This window comes from Myodes glareolus, chromosome 17 (genome assembly GCF_982192425.1).
Source record: "Myodes glareolus chromosome 17, mMyoGla1.1, whole genome shotgun sequence".
In the NCBI taxonomy this organism is placed as follows: Eukaryota; Metazoa; Chordata; class Mammalia; order Rodentia; family Cricetidae; genus Myodes; species Myodes glareolus.
In genome coordinates, this window is record NC_142042.1 from 46,563,225 (window position 1) to 46,581,123 (window position 17,899).

Consider the following 17,899-nt stretch of genomic DNA (forward strand, 5'->3'; position numbering starts at 1 on the left):
AGAGAGAGTCCCAGGCTTGTTCTCAGGCTCCTTGTCTCTCAAGCTGTTTGAGCATCCAGTCAAACCTGATAGTCACCATGTAAAAAAGTACATGACGTCTCACTCGTGACCTATTATCTGATTTCACAAGAAAAGGCTCTGCCCAATACTTCCACTGAGTGACTCTGTTATCATGTGACAGATAGGGAAGTAATCAATCAGAAGTCTTGTGAGAAGAGGGGCGACGAAAACTACAGACAGATTAAACCTTCTCAGGGTGACAGCTGAACACGCTTTTATCCAGATCTGAGGTATGTATTAAACTGAAGGCAATGAATAAAATAAGATTTCTCAGGCTTACTTCAAGTTTATCTTGCTTTTCTACATTTTTAACTGCTAAGGAGTAATTTCTTAAGGGATTACCTCCATTAAAAACTACCCTCTTATCCCTCTCGCCAGAAATTCTTTCCAAAGCCTATAAAAGCTAATTTTACAACTTAAAGCTAGTTAATCAAATAGATATTCAGGTTCACCTGCCTTTGCTAAGAGTTGACACTGAAATAAGGGCTTATAGGATATACTTTGCACTGTTAACCATGCCTTCTAGCCATTTACCGCCTTTTCTCTTGACTTAAAGGCTAAAATTCTGTTAGCCTGCCATGTTACTTTTGTTCATTATATAGCACTTAAACAGTATCACTTTTATGTTAAAAGAACGAACCATTTCTCTAGCTGCGTGTGAAGACTATCAATTCACACTCTTGCGGAGTTATTAATTTCAAGGTGTCCATTGTTTTTTTTTTAATGTAGTTGAATAGTAAATAATATGCCGCAAAAGCTTTAACCCAATTCCAAAGCCTATGACAACGATCTAAAGCCAGTGGTGTATTCACTTAAAAAAATATATCAATCTTATCCTGTAAAAAAGATTAAAAAGATAGTTCTGTCAGTAAAAACACCCACATTGGTGGCTATAAACCACAGTTTAGAGTGTAAGGAGGAAGAGGCAGAGGCAGCTTTGAAGCGTGTCCTGGAACTCACTCTGTAGACCAGGCTGGCCTCGAACTCACAGAGATTCACTTGCCTCTGCCTCCCAAGTGCTAGAATTAAAAGTGTAAACCACCACTGCCCTATTTGTCTTCCAATTCTTGGAGAAAGCCGTGAACTCTGTGTACGTGAGAGATAACGGTGCAGGAGATTCAGTCATCCAGGTATCTTCTCATGTTGCCTATACTGACAAAAGCCAAACCCCAAATGACAATAATAACTGTACTGTCATATCATAAGACTTTACAATGGGTTTATATGCATAAAACTGAAAATTAATCGAACTCTTAATTATGGTCATTACACTATCCAATAATACCCTAAGGCCTATCATTAGAAAACTAAATAGAAACAGAACAGTGCTCATTGGAAAACTAACAGTATTTCTTCAGAGTAGTCACAAAATCCAATATGCATTAAATATCTGCAAGACTGAATAAGAAGGTATTTTAATAGTACAAGAATTGTCGGAGAGCAACTTCAACAAGGATGCCACTTACCAGGGTAGGGGCAAGAAGATTAGAAAAATAAGTAAAGAGAATGAAGATGCAACTGCAAATAATAAAACAGAAACACCGGATACTATTGGGAGGGAGTTCCAGGGAATACTGAAATTTAAATTTTCAGTATTTAAATTTTTATTTGCTTAAATACCCCAAGCCCAAAAAGATAGAAGTAAGATTTTTTTAAAAAAAAAACTGCATTAACATGATACAAGGAAATGAGCAGATCAGTTGAAGGAGTGTGAGCTACATTCTTAAATATTCTGTTGCCAGAACGAGACAAGTTAACGCTCACACCCTAGATCAAAACATTCTGGGGGGAAACCACTGCCTGGCTGGAATCCACAGTTATCTCCCTCAGGGAGTAGAAACCTAGTTGGATTCTTAAACTTTTACTTGAATGTAGAAATAGATCTACTTTTTAATTCCTGAATTACCAAGTCTGGATATTAGCCATGCCTGTTGACAATAACCTCTGGTTTGAATCAAGGTGGAACTTTTATTTGGGGTAGAAACAGACAATAACCTCGAAAGAACAGAAGTAAGTTCCAACTCCAGGACCTTTAGTCAAGACAGAATGAGCCTATGCCTATGGGCCCTGTCAAAGAATTATGCTCAATTTCCAGAGAAATACTTATTGCTTGTTTTCTCAGCTTCGTTTCTCCACTCAAACACAGTTCAGGACTCTACCTAGGGAAGGTCATTGTCACTTCCTACAGCAATTAACTAAACTAATCCCTCACTGATTGCCCGCGGGCTCCATCCCTGTAGACGGAACCTTTCTTCCTTGGACAGGAATGTTGTTATCAGGGAAAACAAGAATGGCCCCACTGATCCAGAAGTTAAGAACTGCTGTCTCGCCACAGTGCCCCTGAGCCGGCAGGGAAAAGGAGCACAGCACTGTTGGGTGGCACACTCGTAGAAAATCACCATGGAAAAAACAAACTTCTGTGCCACCTAGAACTGCAGATTTATGAAGGCATCGCTCAAGATTAACACGCTCTGTGACTGTAGTCCGTCAATGAAATCATAACAGTCCAATTCGGGCAGGGTTATGAATAGCTCAGACCCTGTAGGAACAAAACATGGGGGTCATTGCACTAAATAAAATGTCGAAATAACTGAGATGCTTTTGGAAGCCGAGTGGAGTACAAAATGGGTACTCAGAAAAGCCTTGGGAGAGGATTTAGGTGAACTTAGCTGCATTAAGATGTACCCAGAGAGCTAGAAATGCATTATTTATGGTTGTGTCCCTGATAATGTTTCCCAGAGGATTGACTTGTGAGTTAGTGGACTTGGTGAGATAGATCACCCACAGCATGGGCAGATGTCATCCAATCATCCAGGGACATAGACAGAATCAAAGAGAGAAGTGATTTGTTTTCTCTCTCCTGGAGCTGGGACCCATTATTCCTCTCGTCTTTGGGCAACAGATCCTAAATTCTCTGACCTCAGGACTCCAGGGCTTATGTTATCAGTTCCCTCAGTTCTCAGACTTTTATTTCAAACTGAGAATAAAGCTATCAGCTTGCCTGGGTTGTGAATCTACCATTTCTGGATTCTTGGGACTAACTTGTGACAGGACTTCTCAGCTTCTATAATCATGTGAGTCAAATGTCCTAGTAAATCCTTTACACCTATCTATAGGTTCAGATTCTGTTTTGACTTAAACTAAGGTTATATCCTAGGAAAATCCATAAGTGGAGAGCATTATAATTCAAACAAGTATTTAATACATTTAAGATACTGACCAGCATAGCCTTTGAACATTTTACAATACAGAGTTGCTATTTACTTTCATGATTGTGTGGCCCACTAAGAGTTAGAGATAACTGCCATGACCCAGCATCTCAGGAGAGCACCATACTGTACATTGCAGCCCAGAAAAAGAGCAAAATCCGATGTTTTAGTACAGTTTCTATTGAGGAGTTATTTAGTATATTATCACTATCCTGAAGTTGAAAACCAGTAATCAAACCATAGCAAGTTGGATCCATGCATATACTTAACTAGTTCTATATTTTAAGATAACTGTGTGGTTTAAATGAGAAGTGTCCCCATAGGCTTATGGATTTGAACGCTTGAGCCCAGTTGGTTGTGCTGTCTGAGCTTGTGGAACCTTTAGGTGGTGCCGCCTTGCTGGAGGAAATATAACACTAGGTTAGGCTTTAGGAGTTTTGAGTCTAAGGTCACACCCTTCTCATAGTCTGCCAGGTTCCTGCTCTGTTGGTGACTAGCTTCGACAAGGTTACCACTTTCAATAGTAGGGGCATGAGGATTAGAAAAATAAGTGAAAGAAACAAAGATACAAGTGAAAATAATAAAAATAGAACCATAAGATAGTACAAGAGGGAGTTCCAGAGAATACTGACGTTGCCCACGTTTAATTTTCCATACACTTTTTACCCCAAAACAGCAGGACGAAGAACACAAAAGACTGCTTTAAGATCGTACAAAGGACTACTCAAACAGTTATTTATTTCAATACTTTAGACATCAGGTGATTAATTCCTAAGAAAAACATTCTGTTGTTTTGGCAGTAAATTCACCCTAGACCAAGTATTCTGCGGAAAACCACTCCCTAGGTCAAACCTAATTCAAAAGAAGGAGCAGAAGAACCCTTGAATTCTCTGACCTTTGGCCAGGGTAGAGTGGATCTACCTGTATGGTCCATTTTAATGAACAAAACACCAAGTAACCACATCCTAGGTCAGGGCTGTAGCCATACTTCTTGTCAACAATTTTGAGCAAGTTAAAACTCTCTGATCTTCAGACAAGGTGCAAGTAGGCTTGAAGCTGCAGGGCGATTGGTAAAGAAAAGTCCCCAGACTATCTTGATACAAAATATATAGTTTTAATAAACAGAAGTAAGGCTTACAACAGCTTACACCAGAATCCAACTGATCCGTCTGGAAGCAGGAGCCAGGCGAAAAGAGAGCTAGCGGAGCGCGTTTGCTAGGTTTATAGGCAGGCTTTTGCCTGAGGGCGGCACGCCCCGAAAACAGAATATGATTGGCTGAACTCCCCTATCATAGGCTCACATTTTTGGGGCCTCCTCACTGCTCTTACCTGTTGCCATGCCTTCCTCACCAGTGTGAACTCTTCCTCTAGAACTGTAGCCCACAATCAACTCTCCTACAAGTTGCCTTGCTCATGGTCTTCCATTACAGCAACAGAGAAGTTGCTGATAGAATTCTCAGAAATTACCACCTCCATAGGAGCAGGGATTTTTATCCATCTTGTCAACTCTTGTTCTTTTGAAGGCTACATAGTATCAGGTACTCAGTGAATACTTGGGAGTGAATTTTGTACATAAAACAAATTATGCAATGCTTCACACAGAGAGAATACACAACATATAGTATGATGACAGAATTAAGTTTTTTTACAAATATATTAACAAATGTTTAAAGTTAAAAGAACTATAGAGTAAAAAAAAAATACCCAAAAGAAAAGAAATTCCTGGCAGGAACAATTGCTTCCAACTAAGAGAATCTGTGCAGCAGAAACACAGTTAATTAAGCTGGCATTTTCACAATGTATAATAAAACAAAGCACTATAAGTGGAAGTTATTACTTTACATAATCACATGGATAAACCACACAATTATAATGTGGAGAAAAAGAAACGGGACCCAGGGGAACACACTACGTATGTAAAGTTCATAAACCAGGTCGCTGATTCTTTTGTGCTAGTCTTGAGGTGCTTACCTCTGGAAAAAAAAGTGAAGAGATTAGGACTGAAAAAAACAAATACACCGATACTGGCAATGTTTTGTCTGGATCTGGTCAAGGCTCTCTAATAATTCATTGTGCACGTGTCCTTGCATTCATCAGCTTTGTTTCTGCTGTGGTAACCTCCTCAACATCTCTTTGCTCAAGCAAAGACCAGTTTTCTGCTCCTTTCTTCTTTTACATGAGAAGCTTGGCCTGTTATGTTCTCCTGGGTTAATTTAGCCTTCACTCAGTCTTCGTTCCAGGAATCTTCTCTTCTGGGACTCAAGCTGAAAAAGTAGTCCCAACTGGGGAAATGCTTTCCATGTGAATAGGGTTCAGAAATCCAAAGATGGGAGAGGAACCTGAGCATTTAGTTGCATAATAATTTTATGGTCAAAAGTACTGCATAACTTGCTCAAAACTTAGTTTGATTTTCATGTATTTGATTAAGTCATTTCCACATGCCGTGAGCTACATTCAAACTTCAACACACATATTTCGTGTTGCTTTATCACCTTCAACGGGACACAAACCTTTAGTCATTTTAACCTGAGCCATTTTCTCCAGATAAACCTTTATTTTACAGATATAACTGAGGTCCTAACTCAGTTGCTTTTGAATTTCTCAAAAGTGAGATTATCCTTAGTTAGGGTGAGGCCAACTTGAACTAGAACTTTCTTCTGAGATCAAAAAGTCTCTCTAGAGTGACCTCAAAGAAATAAGCCAGTCATTCTACAAAAGCCTGGTAGAGTATCACATGATGAGAAAGTCACAGCAGAACACTGATTATGAAAGATGTCCCCATCTGACATTAAAAATGAAAAGGGACCCTCAACAAAGGGGATACACAACTTCAAAGAACTCAACTCTTGAGATTAGGAGGAAATTAACTGTTACAGAAATCATTTGATTACAATCTTCCAGAGGATTAAAACCGTTCTGTGTCTCAACTCTTACCTCTATGTATAGCTTTGGCGTTGCAGTTAGTGGTGGCAGTGGTGGCTGCTAAATCTGTAGTAAACTGCCACACAGTGTCACGTCTGGTCCTATTCAAATTGGTTAAGTAGTGGTTCTCAAAGTTGAATTTGTATTACACCACCTGAGATGTGTGTTGACTGACGAATCCCATTCCTAAGATTCTAAGCCAAAAGTAAGTGTGTGACGCCATTGCTGCTTATCTAGAGACGATAGACTATATATTGAGAACCATTGTTGCATCCTTGCTACACTTCCGATTTCTTTTCTCTCCAGGGCTGTGGGTAGGACTCTGTCTTGTTTTTCATAAGCAAGCACTCTATCACTGTATCCCATCTGAACCATTACTTTAAACACACTCAGCAACAAACTATAATACAGAAAGAACATATACATCTGATAGAAGGGAATGACTATTTCCTTTCATAGTAAAGATCTTCACAAGAGAGAGTGAGATCTCATTAAGTGATATTTATTAGTCCTAATACCTGATTTTCATTAAGCTGCCTCATCCTTATTATGCCTAGGGCTTTTGAGTACATTGCTCATTTCATGCAGGCAGAGGCACATTGCTTCTTCCCATGTTGCAAAGTACACCCCCATGTTCCTACTGTGGTCTGATTTTGGTGGTCTGATCTGCAATAGAAATATCCTATCCAATATGGATACTTGAAATTGTTAAGATGCTATACTCTACACTCTAAGAGATCAATAAATTGAAGCTGAACTGATAATTCAGGAAAAGTCCTTAATATCCCTATTGCTGCTACCTAAATAAAAATTATTTTTTTAAGAAATGAATCACATCCACTCATAATAACATCATGGAATGTGGTCATTCATCTATTTAGTATTGAGTTTAATAGCTGGGCCAAAACACCATGGCTCTAAAAGACATTATATATGCCAAGAATACAACATATACTTAGGTTTTTTTGTTTGACATTCCTATTCAAACACAAAAATCACCACCTTGTATTGTTATTTCTACAGAGGATTTTCCTTTTTCTCGACAGAAGTGCCTCTTTTGATGCTGGCAGCTTTGTAGGAACTGCAGAGTGGCAGGAACTACATCACTTAATGAATATTCACAACAAATTGATGTTTATAACACTTTTCATGTCGGTGCTCTTTAACCCTTCCTCAGCACTCACTCTGAGAATTACAGTGAATTCTTGAAATACTGGAAAAAAATATCTCCAACCTCTAGTAGGTTCTAAAATACATTTTAAATTATAGATCCTTATAAGGGAGAAATAAAGAATACTCATTAGTACGGGAGAGACAGCTGACATGCAAGTGGCATACTAATTTGCATATGAACATTCAGGATAGAATCCAAGCTCCTCCAGCAGAGGTAAGGGTTTCTCTCTTTCTGTTTATTGGGATGTTTTCTGATTTTAGAATAATATTTAATGCAGAATAGACACCCAGGATGACTGAACAAACCCATCAACTGTGTGATGTCAAAGATCAATCAAGACTTTGATTGTCGTATAAAAAAAAAACGGCAATGATCCTGTGATTCCAGAATCAACAATCTGAACTGTGGGATTGGCTGAGATTTCCATTGTATTGTTTCTCAACATAAAAGTGAAAATGCAAAATCTTGATATTCAGATGGCTACAATATGACATGGGAAAAACATGCAAAACATTCTGCTGTGATATGGAAAACACTCTAGAACTTCAGAACAATTGAACAACCTACAAAAGCATAATGTTTGAGTATTATCTACTACTTTGGGGGGCATTTCAAGACAGGGTTTCTCTGTGTATCTCTGGCTGTCCTACTGTTAATGTGGAGATAATTGAATAGCAATGCATATTAGTCAGGGTTCTCTAAAGAAACATAACTGATAGAATTCACACACACACACACACAGAGAGAGAGAGAGAGAGAGAGAGATACACTCATGCACACACACACACACACACACAATTTATTAGAGTGGCCCAAGGCTAAGGTCTGGCTAGTTCAACAATAGCTGTCTCACTGAAATGCCTAGAATCCAGCAATTGTTCAGGCCACAGGACAGGATGTCTCAACTGGTTTTTGGCCTATGTAGAAACCCTAGAGAAGTAGATTCTATTGTCAATGAAGAAATGTTTTAGCAACAGGATAGATGAACTTGCTATCCAGATTGAGAACAAGTATGCAGACGGCAAAACATTCTATTTTCCATGCCCTTTATGTGGGCTGCCACCATGTGAGTCCTGGATTTTAGGGTGGTCTTCCAACCTCAAATGATCCAGATTAAGGGTAAATCTTCTCAACAATCCAATTTAGAAATACCCCTCATGGGTGTGCTCAGATGCTTGAGTTTTGATCAATTCCAGATATAGTCAAGTTGATAACCAAAAATAGTCATCACACAACCCCAAAGAGAAGATGTGGTCATCTTAAATTTCAAAGGTCGGGGACAACAGTAAACAGTGAATTTAAAGTCTTTAACTTTAATAGAAAGCAAGGAACACATTATCATATCCTCAACTAAAGCCAGTTTTATGAAACAATAGCTAGCTTTTATCATTTCATAGTCTTAATATTTTCTAATCTATTTTATCTATATTTAATTGCTAGTCAAAATGCATTGCTTCAAGGTCCATTTGTTTGAAAAACATTAATTGGGTTCTGTCACTACATGGATGTGAGGGTATCCTGCTACAAAGGAAGCCCTGTTTAGATGAGGGAGTAATGTAAGAGTTCCTAGTGACCTTCATCTCAGTGCTGAGGCAGTTGTGATCTGGATCTCCTTCCCACTCCAAAACACTCCATATGGTAGAATAAGCAATGAGCTCCCACTCTATGGCAAGCCACGATGTAGCAAAGAGAGTGTCACAGGTCTTTTCTTCTCTATGCTTTGTATTTGTGGCCTTATCATCATTCGACCTACAGGAGAAGGGGAAATGAAACTATTCTCATTTCTGAGAAGATCTTGAATTCAATCTATACTTGAATTTTTCTGAGTGTTCCAGTGGGACATTGTCATACTTAACAAAACTTGGGTTCTTCGACTGGATGAAGATGTGATTGTTTATCCACAACAGACCAGTCAAGATCACTCACTGAATCATTCCCAGGTGTCCTTGTTCTCTGCTAGGGACTGCAAGAGAAGTCCAAATCATACAGCATTTTTCTTGCTTAGAAAACAAGTAAATTTATTAATTATAAATAGTTAAATCAAAAGCTACGAAGGTAAACACCAGCATCTTGGATTTGAAAATATTAGACAAGGAAGGCCATTCCAGTCAGGCCACTGATGGGAAGTGATAAAGACGGATTCTTTTCCATACTTTGGCCACACCTAAGTGCATATGAGATTCAGGAGAGAACTCTTGGTGTCAGAAGGCCAGGATATCTTGATACCCTCGAGAAGTTTGGAATATTGCTCTGAGATGATATAGAAATTCTCTGAAGTTACTTGATTATCCCAATCAGAGAACAGGGAATTCCCTCTGAAGGGCGATTAATAAAATCTCAGAGAGAGAAATTGGGGTTCAACTTCAAGATCTGAAAAGCAAAACAGCCAGCCACTGGCTCTTACCTTGACCTCAGTCTGAAATGGTGATCCTGCAACCAGGAATCTCAGAATGAGACTGTGTGAGAGCAGTCTCCTTCCATTTTTTTTTTTTAATACTTTCTAGTTCTGGGATTAAAGGCATGCACTGCCCGGTTTCTATGGCAAACTAGTGTGGCTACTGGGATTAAAGGTATTTGTCACCACTGCCTGATCTGTATGGCTGACCAGAGGAGCTGCTTTACTCTCAGATCTTCAGGCAAGCTTTGTTTATTAAAATACAAATGAAATGCCACTGCACCCCTCAAAGTGATGTGATCTTATGGATTTTTGTAAAACTCATTTGTGCAAGTTATGCAAAGAATGCATTAGTTAGGGGTGTGGCTAGCTACAATGGAATTCCTTCAGAGAATGATTGCCAGGCTAGGAAGACACCCTCGTCTTTAGTGGAATTGGATTTTTCTAATAAAAAAAAAATAGAGAAAAGAAAATGAACCAACAAAATTTTGTTTAGAATATTTTTACAAGAAATCACAAACGCAAGAATTAAAACTTGGGATCCCAAGCAACACGTGGTAAGGAAGGCGCCAACTTCCACAGCTGTCCTTTGGCCTCCACAAGGATACCACGGCAATTATGTGTATGCACACATACATAAACTCCATGTATTAATTAATTAAATAACTTTAAAAAAAACAAACACTTAACAGATCCAAATGGGAAAAAGATAGTTTGAGGACAGCGTGGGAGAAGTATACGCTAAGTGAAAGCTTCATGTGTGCTACAAAAGTCTCACGTTTATAACTAAGCTCATGTCCTATTCTGGGCATTATTTGTTCAAATAAGGTAATAAGCCGAGGCAAAAAGAAAGCATACCTGCCTTAAGGATTTTTCGTTGTAGGTTGCTGAGCCCTGACTATTGAAAATAATGATATAAGATTTAACTAAGATAATTAAATCAAAAATGGCAATAATTACCAGTTTTCACATTCAGATTCCCTGGGGAGCTTTAAAAACTAGATGCGGATATTCCCCTGAGTGGTTCTCACTTAATTGGGTCAAGGTCGACCCTGCTATAGGTATTTTGATAAAGTTCCTTGGAGGATTCTAATGAGCCACCAGGACTGAGAGTCCTGAGTTTAGAAGTACAGCTGAGGATTTTACATCAATAAACCTATTTCATTAATGACATTAATAGAGAGAAAAGGTGAAGAAATTCTATCACCACGAAGTTTAGTGTGTGTACAAAAGTACTTTAACACAGGAAAGCAAAAGCCCATTTTCTTTTGTGGGATCAGTTTTTAAACTTGGAAAAATATTAATCTTGTTAAGGAAGGATTTAGTCATTTAAAACCTTTTAACTTATGAATTTTATAGGTATGAGTATTTTGTCTGCATGTTTGTCTGTGCACCACATACCTACTTGGAGTTCCTGGAGGTCAGAAGAGGGCAACAGGTCCCCTGGGACTAGGGTTAAAGCCACATGGTTACACATAGTCTATCCCAGATCTTCAGGAAGAGCAGCCAGTGATCTAAATTACTGAGCCATCTCTCCAGCTCCAAAAGCACACATTTTTAAATTATCATATTTCTGTTATGGACAATGAAAAGAGATTAATAACTCCTGCTTGATTGACAGGAAAAAAATTAAAATAACTGAGAATGTGGACATCAATTCCGCCTTTACAAGGAGACATATCAGCGTTTTAAAAGTGAATTGCTGCCGGGCAGTGGTGGCACACGCTTTTAATCCCAGCACTCAGGAGGCGGAGGCAGGCGGACCTCTGTGAGTTCAAGGCCAACCTTGCTACAAGGGCTAGTTCCTGGACAGGTTCCATAGCCACAGAGAAACCCTGTCTGGAAAAACAAACAAACAAACAAAAAAGTGAATTGCATTGGAAGAGTAGCCAAAAAGATAATTCCCTCATTTCTCCAAGAAAATATTTATGCATACATACATAGATTTATATGTGTCTGTACGTGCTTATATATACTGATTACCATATGCACTCAATGATTGGGATTTGAGAGTATCACAAGACTGATGTTAGTTGCTCTTTAGTTTGAACCATAGAATTTTCAGAATAGAACTTAAGTCAAAGAAGCTATTCTCCAGAAACACAATGGCGGGTGATTGGACATTTTATTGCCACAGCAGTTCTACGAACTTGGCCTGGATCTTTCAGCCCATTGGGGATCACTTTGGACTCGGAGACGAGATCTGGTATTGTTATGTTTTCACTTTACCCCACTTACGTATTCTTTGTATCCTTATTCCAGTTAGAGCAGAGAGCTCGATGAGTTACAAGTGTCAGGGAAGGGATGTAAATTGTGTCACCATAATTCAGTAGTGGTGGGGATCCGATGCGGGAAGCAGAGACACATAGTTGTAAGAGGATGTGTCTGCTTCAAAAATGGCTGAAATCGAAAAGAGACTGGGAGACAAAAGGAAAGAGCAAGAACTGAAAGAATCCCGGAATAACAGAGTGGTCTTAGAGAATCTGTAAAGGGGTTAAGGAAGCAGACTCCCTGTAGTCCAAGAAGACTCTTGGCGAGCCTCCGCCCGCAAGAGGCGGGATGGCTGGCGGGGACTACAAATCCCAGCAGCCCCCGGGACTCCGATCCGCTCACCCCCACCGCGCAACGCCTGCTGGGGGCCGGCTGCGGCGGGCCAAGATGTCGCTGATCAAGAAAAGGAAGCTTGAGTCGGGGGGCGGCGGCGCCGGAGGGGAGGGAGCCGAGGAGGAAGATGGCGGGGAGCAGGAGGCAGCCCCGCCACGACTCCGGCGGACTAAGCGCGAGCGAGACCAGCTGTACTACGAGTGCTACTCCGACGTCTCGGTCCACGAGGAGATGATCGCCGACCGCGTCCGCACCGACGCCTACCGCCTGGGCATCCTGCGGAACTGGGCCTCGCTGCGAGGCAAGACCGTGCTGGACGTGGGCGCGGGCACCGGCATTCTGAGCATCTTCTGTGCCCAGGCCGGTGCCAGGCGCGTGTACGCGGTGGAGGCCAGCGCCATCTGGCAACAGGCCCGGGAGGTAGTGCGGCTCAACGGGTTGGAAGACCGCGTGCACGTCCTGCCTGGCCCCGTGGAGACGGTGGAGCTGCCGGAGCAGGTAGACGCCATCGTGAGCGAATGGATGGGCTACGGACTTCTGCACGAGTCCATGCTGAGCTCCGTGCTCCACGCGCGGACCAAATGGCTGAAGGAGGGTGGCCTCCTCCTGCCCGCTTCCGCGGAGCTTTTCGTGGCCCCGATTAGCGACCAGATGCTGGAATGGCGTCTGGGTTTCTGGAGCCAGGTGAAGCAGCACTACGGTGTAGACATGAGCTGCCTGGAAAGCTTCGCCACGCGCTGCCTGATGGGCCACTCGGAGATCGTGGTGCAGGGGCTGTCCGGCGAGGACGTGTTGGCCCGGCCGCAGCGCTTTGCCCAGCTCGATCTGGCCCGCGCCGGCCTGGAGCAGGAGCTGGAGACCGGTGTGGGCGGGCGCTTCCGCTGCAGCTGCTATGGCTCGGCGCCCCTGCACGGTTTTGCCGTCTGGTTCCAGGTGACCTTCCCTGGAGGGGACTCGGAGAAACCCCTAGTGCTGTCTACCTCGCCTTTTCACCCAGCCACTCACTGGAAGCAGGCGCTCCTCTATCTGAATGAGCCGGTGCCGGTGGAACAAGATACGGACATTTCAGGCGAGATCACTCTGCTGCCCTCCCGGGACAACCCCCGACGTCTGCGAGTGCTTCTGCGCTACAAAGTGGGGGACCAGGAGGAGAAGACCAAAGACTTTGCCATGGAGGACTGAGCGTTGCCTTTTCCCCCATCCACCTTCTTCGGAAAGTCGGAAGAGAAAAGGAGGTGTCCTGTGCAAGTAGGGGACATGTTTGCCCCCTTTACCTCACCGTTTCTCGGGAAGGGAGAGTGACTTCAGTCTTCATTTGAGGACATTCTTCTGGCCATGTTTATTTAAAAAGTGAGCCTCCCTGACCAAGGACTGGTGTAGTGTGCCTATTAAAGAGCTTTTAAGCCTGGAAAGCATGTAGTATCAAACTTGTATTTCTGTTTCTTTTGTTTCACTGCGGGGGCCGGGTGGGGGAAGATAAAATATGATTTTATAATTGGTCCACGCGCTAATCTGACACTTCATCCCTTATCTCAATATGAAAGTGGGAAAAAGGGAAAAATAGTTCGATTAGATTTCAGAAATTTCAAGTCTGATTTTTTTAGAGGTTTTTTTTTTTTTAAGTCTGAATTCTCTCAAGTCCTAAGTGCCTGTGGAATATGGTACCTGTGTTTATGTTCTAAGTCAAAGTCATCTGTTAGTAAGGTTCTCCGGCACACGTGAATTACTTTTAATAACCCAGTTCTCATTACTCTAAATCTGTGGGGTACTAAATTTGATGAACACAATAATCTTAGTAAAATGACTAACTGTACAGAAATTCTAAAGTAACAAGAGAAAAAGACTGAAAGTTAAATAGTATGACTTGAATATCCTTATTTTTTTACTTTTAAGACTGAGCCAGGAAAATTTCATATATATTTTATAAGGAATATGATTCTTGTAAAGCAGACTGAGAGAGAGGACTGCTGAACCTAGCCCAGGAGCGTGTTCTTTACTTCGCACTGGGAAGGAACATAAGTGTCCTACTTACAGGCTCCTTTCTTCAGTTCTTTTTAGTTCATCCAAATGTGAACGTTGTGCATTTGGGGAAATCACTTATAATGAAGTGTGAGTCATGTTATCAAATTTATTTCCCTGACGTTTCTTCCCTCATTTCTGTGGCAAATAAAATGGCATTCTCACTTTTTATAGTTGAGGTCTTTAGACGTTTTGTGTATCCCCTCTGAGTTTGCGATGATGCTGTTCCCTTCTTACTGGTGTCAGTTCTTACCTGACAGCTCGTGAGGAACACGGCTTGAGGACAATCCTGATTATGACCAGCGTGCTTTTGAGATCTAGCTTTGGAAGGTTTGACAGAAAACAGCTCTGAAAACTGGTCATCTTGAGTACTCTTGAATTTTAATTTTATGACCGTGCTTCTGTTTTTGGCTTTTTTATTTGCTGTGTAGTAAATTGCTGAAGTAGTAAAGCTAATTTTCTGAGCTCTGTTTTGAAGGGAAACGTACAAATTCAAAACTCAGTTTTATGAAACAGTCAAGCACACCAGTAAAATCTGAACATTTTGATGTCAGAATATTTGGCATTTTAGGAGGGCTCGAATTAGAGAATTAAAAATTAATTCCTTTGGAGTCTTCTATGTTTGTAATTGAGCTCTCACCCAGAGTGATTGCTGGTGGTTTTGTTTGACCTCTCTATAACAATTCCCTTCTTATTTAAAAGTGTTCTGTGGAATCCCTCTTTTCTGTATACTTTGTAAATACAAGTACTATATTCAAAAATAAAAAGGGAAAAAAAAGACAAACTCCAGTTAAAACTTGGGAGGGTGTGAGAAAAGACTAGATTTTCCTGATTGGGCAAAGTAAGTTTCAAAATTCTAGCTATATTTTCTCAAAAGCAAAGCAATTAAACAAACGCAGGAGCTGAAGCAGACACTAAAGATAAGGAAGTTTGGTGTGGTGCTTGAGAATCACTTCCCTGGAGCCAGAAAACCCTGCACACTCTTCTGTGTCTTCAGGCACTTCCTCCACTCGGCCTCCTATGCCCACCCCATGTCAAACACTGGCGATTTTTTTGTTTTTGTTTTTTTTTCCCTTTCAAAGCCCTTCTGCAAACTGGAGATAACACTAGTACTTACTCCACAAACAAGTGGGTATCCGAGTAATTAATATAGGTAGCCTACAAGTAGGCTCTCAGCACCATGGTGCTGAGTTGTGTAAAAGGCAAACCTAGAGCTCTCAGAGGCTGCATACAAAATGTACTACAGAATAAGCACTCATTTTGTTTCTCTTTTTCTTTTCCAGGCACTGTGACGTATCAGCATGGCTATACAAGAAGAACAGTGTATGCCATGAGTACCAAAGGGTCCAACCCAGCACGGCCTTTAAGATGAGCGCACTTGGGAGGGCTGAAAGCCTGAGTTGTGTGACACCCAGGGACTGTGTGATATGTTCTGCGGATTGGGACTGGTAATGTGGGGAGCCCTTAGGGCTCCAGGCCTGAAATACCAAACCCAAGAGAGAGCATCACAGTCAAGGTCACCTCCCTCCCTCCCTCACAGCTTGCAGTTATTTATCCCTGTAGTTTTTTTTTTCATTAATTTATCAAGCCAATGAACATAGTTGCTAAAAGTACAATAACCACTACCCTCTAATAGATCACTACCACTAAAGAAACTAAAGCCATGATAGGATGGTTGAAGTGTCAGGAAGGATGAATGTTATTTACACATTAAGTAAAAAGGTTTCTATAGATACCAATTTGCCTAAAGGTACATATATATATATATATATATATATATATATATATATATATGTTTCTTTTTTTTTTTGTTTGCTTTGTGAGATGGGATCATATGTAGTACAACACTGTCCTGGAACTCTACGTGAAACTGTCCATGTAGCTAGAATGACCTTGGACTTCTGATGATATATTCTCCACCTTGCAGATACTGGAGTTAACAGCTCTGTGCCACTGTGCCCAGCACACACCTAATTTTTGGCTGTTCGATCTTGGCACAATTCTTTGACTTTCTGAACATAAACAAAATTTAACTTTCATTATGTTAATCCTGCATACTTCAGTTGAGAACAGAATACTACAGACCACCTGAACGGTACCAAAGGTTTAATTATTGATGATAAGAAAAAAAAGTGTTTAGTACTAGGGAGTCTCAGAGGTGACCCTAGACCTTCCTGGAAAAACCATCTTCAGTGTATAGCTCCCTGAGTTTGACAGTAGGCACTCATTGGGAAAAGCCCCTAGTTTTACTTCTCGGATAGTTAATCAAAGGTACAGACACTCTGGGGTCCCCAGAAAACTGAATCCATGACAGTAGCAAAGGCAAGTGAACTTGTCATTTTGGCAGTGGGGCAGCTGATCGATCTAAAGGAGATACAAAATAATGGCATAAGAGTTCAGGAAGGCAGATGTGAAAGGTCTGCTTCAAACAGCTGCCAACCTTCAACTACCCAGGACATAGGAGAGATGGCTCCTAGGGGGCATTTACAGCACAGGCCCCACGCCATCCACTTGCTCATCTATGTATGTTTCTCTTTATTATTAACAACTACATAGTATTTAAGCACTGTAATAAATAATTATATCCTCTCAAAGATCTAGGATACGTTGGGGACAATAGAGTAACATCAGCTTTTTGCATGCATTCATAAGCCTAGGAAGCCTTTCTAGCTCCTAACTCTGCTGAATGAACTTGGAACGGCGGCTCTCATCCTTTAAGTGTCTCCACAGATTGAGAAATCCTCTTCTTATCAACAGGTAGCTTGTGAATGCCTGGAAAACTTTCCCATCTGATACTCTCAAATTAGGCAGTATTTTTCAAAATATTAGTCTGTTCCATAACAGACAAAGTATATTAAATATGTGATCCTTTTTGGCTACTAAACAAAAAAATCTCAACCAAATCTGTATCTAACCATGTGTGTCTGTGTATCTTCCCCAGCTTTCTACATGATTTCATTTCCATACTCTAGTTTGTGATTTATACTTTCACTTGTAATAAAGCTTACATGTTTTGTTGGAATTTATGTAACCTGGTCTGTTCTTTGGGGCTTTAAAATACTATTGGAAGACTGGAGTGACTGGTTGAATACTCGACTAGCCCAGGCTAATCCCAGAATTTGATACCCAACACTGCAGAAAACAACAGACTTTCTGGAGTAACTGGGTGCAGATCATTTAGAGGCCCCCTGCCACAAAACACTTAAGTAGTGTTTGTGGAAAACCAACAACATGCTTCTGGTTGGTGGCAAGGACCTTAAAACTGCATGAGTTGTGGCAATAAACATGGCTCCCACCAGTACCTCCACCATGAAACTAGATTCTCAGAATGGAATGGGGTGGGTCCAGCTGCCAAGGCCACGGCTTTAATTCTAGCCATATTGCTTAGCAAATTAAAGACTCTTGTGGTGAAAAAAAGAGAGAGATATACAGTAAAGATAGATTTCAGACAAAACCTCTAAACGGATTACAGTATGTTTAAAAATATATGTGAACTTGGGAGAAAAAAAAGAAAAA

The 17,899-nt window shown here is 40.9% G+C and overlaps 1 protein-coding gene across 1 annotated transcript; it reads left to right on the forward strand.

Moving 5' to 3' along the window:
• The first annotated feature begins 12,381 nt into the window (after nucleotides 1–12,381).
• Nucleotides 12,382–17,405, forward strand: Prmt6 (protein arginine methyltransferase 6). The gene is made up of 2 exons (XM_048443547.3): nucleotides 12,382–13,714; nucleotides 15,667–17,405. Exon 1 carries the CDS (start codon nucleotides 12,419–12,421, stop codon nucleotides 13,544–13,546), a length of 1,128 nt encoding a protein of 375 aa, XP_048299504.2. The 5' UTR covers nucleotides 12,382–12,418; the 3' UTR covers nucleotides 13,547–13,714; nucleotides 15,667–17,405.
• Nucleotides 17,406–17,899: the final 494 nt, after the last annotated feature.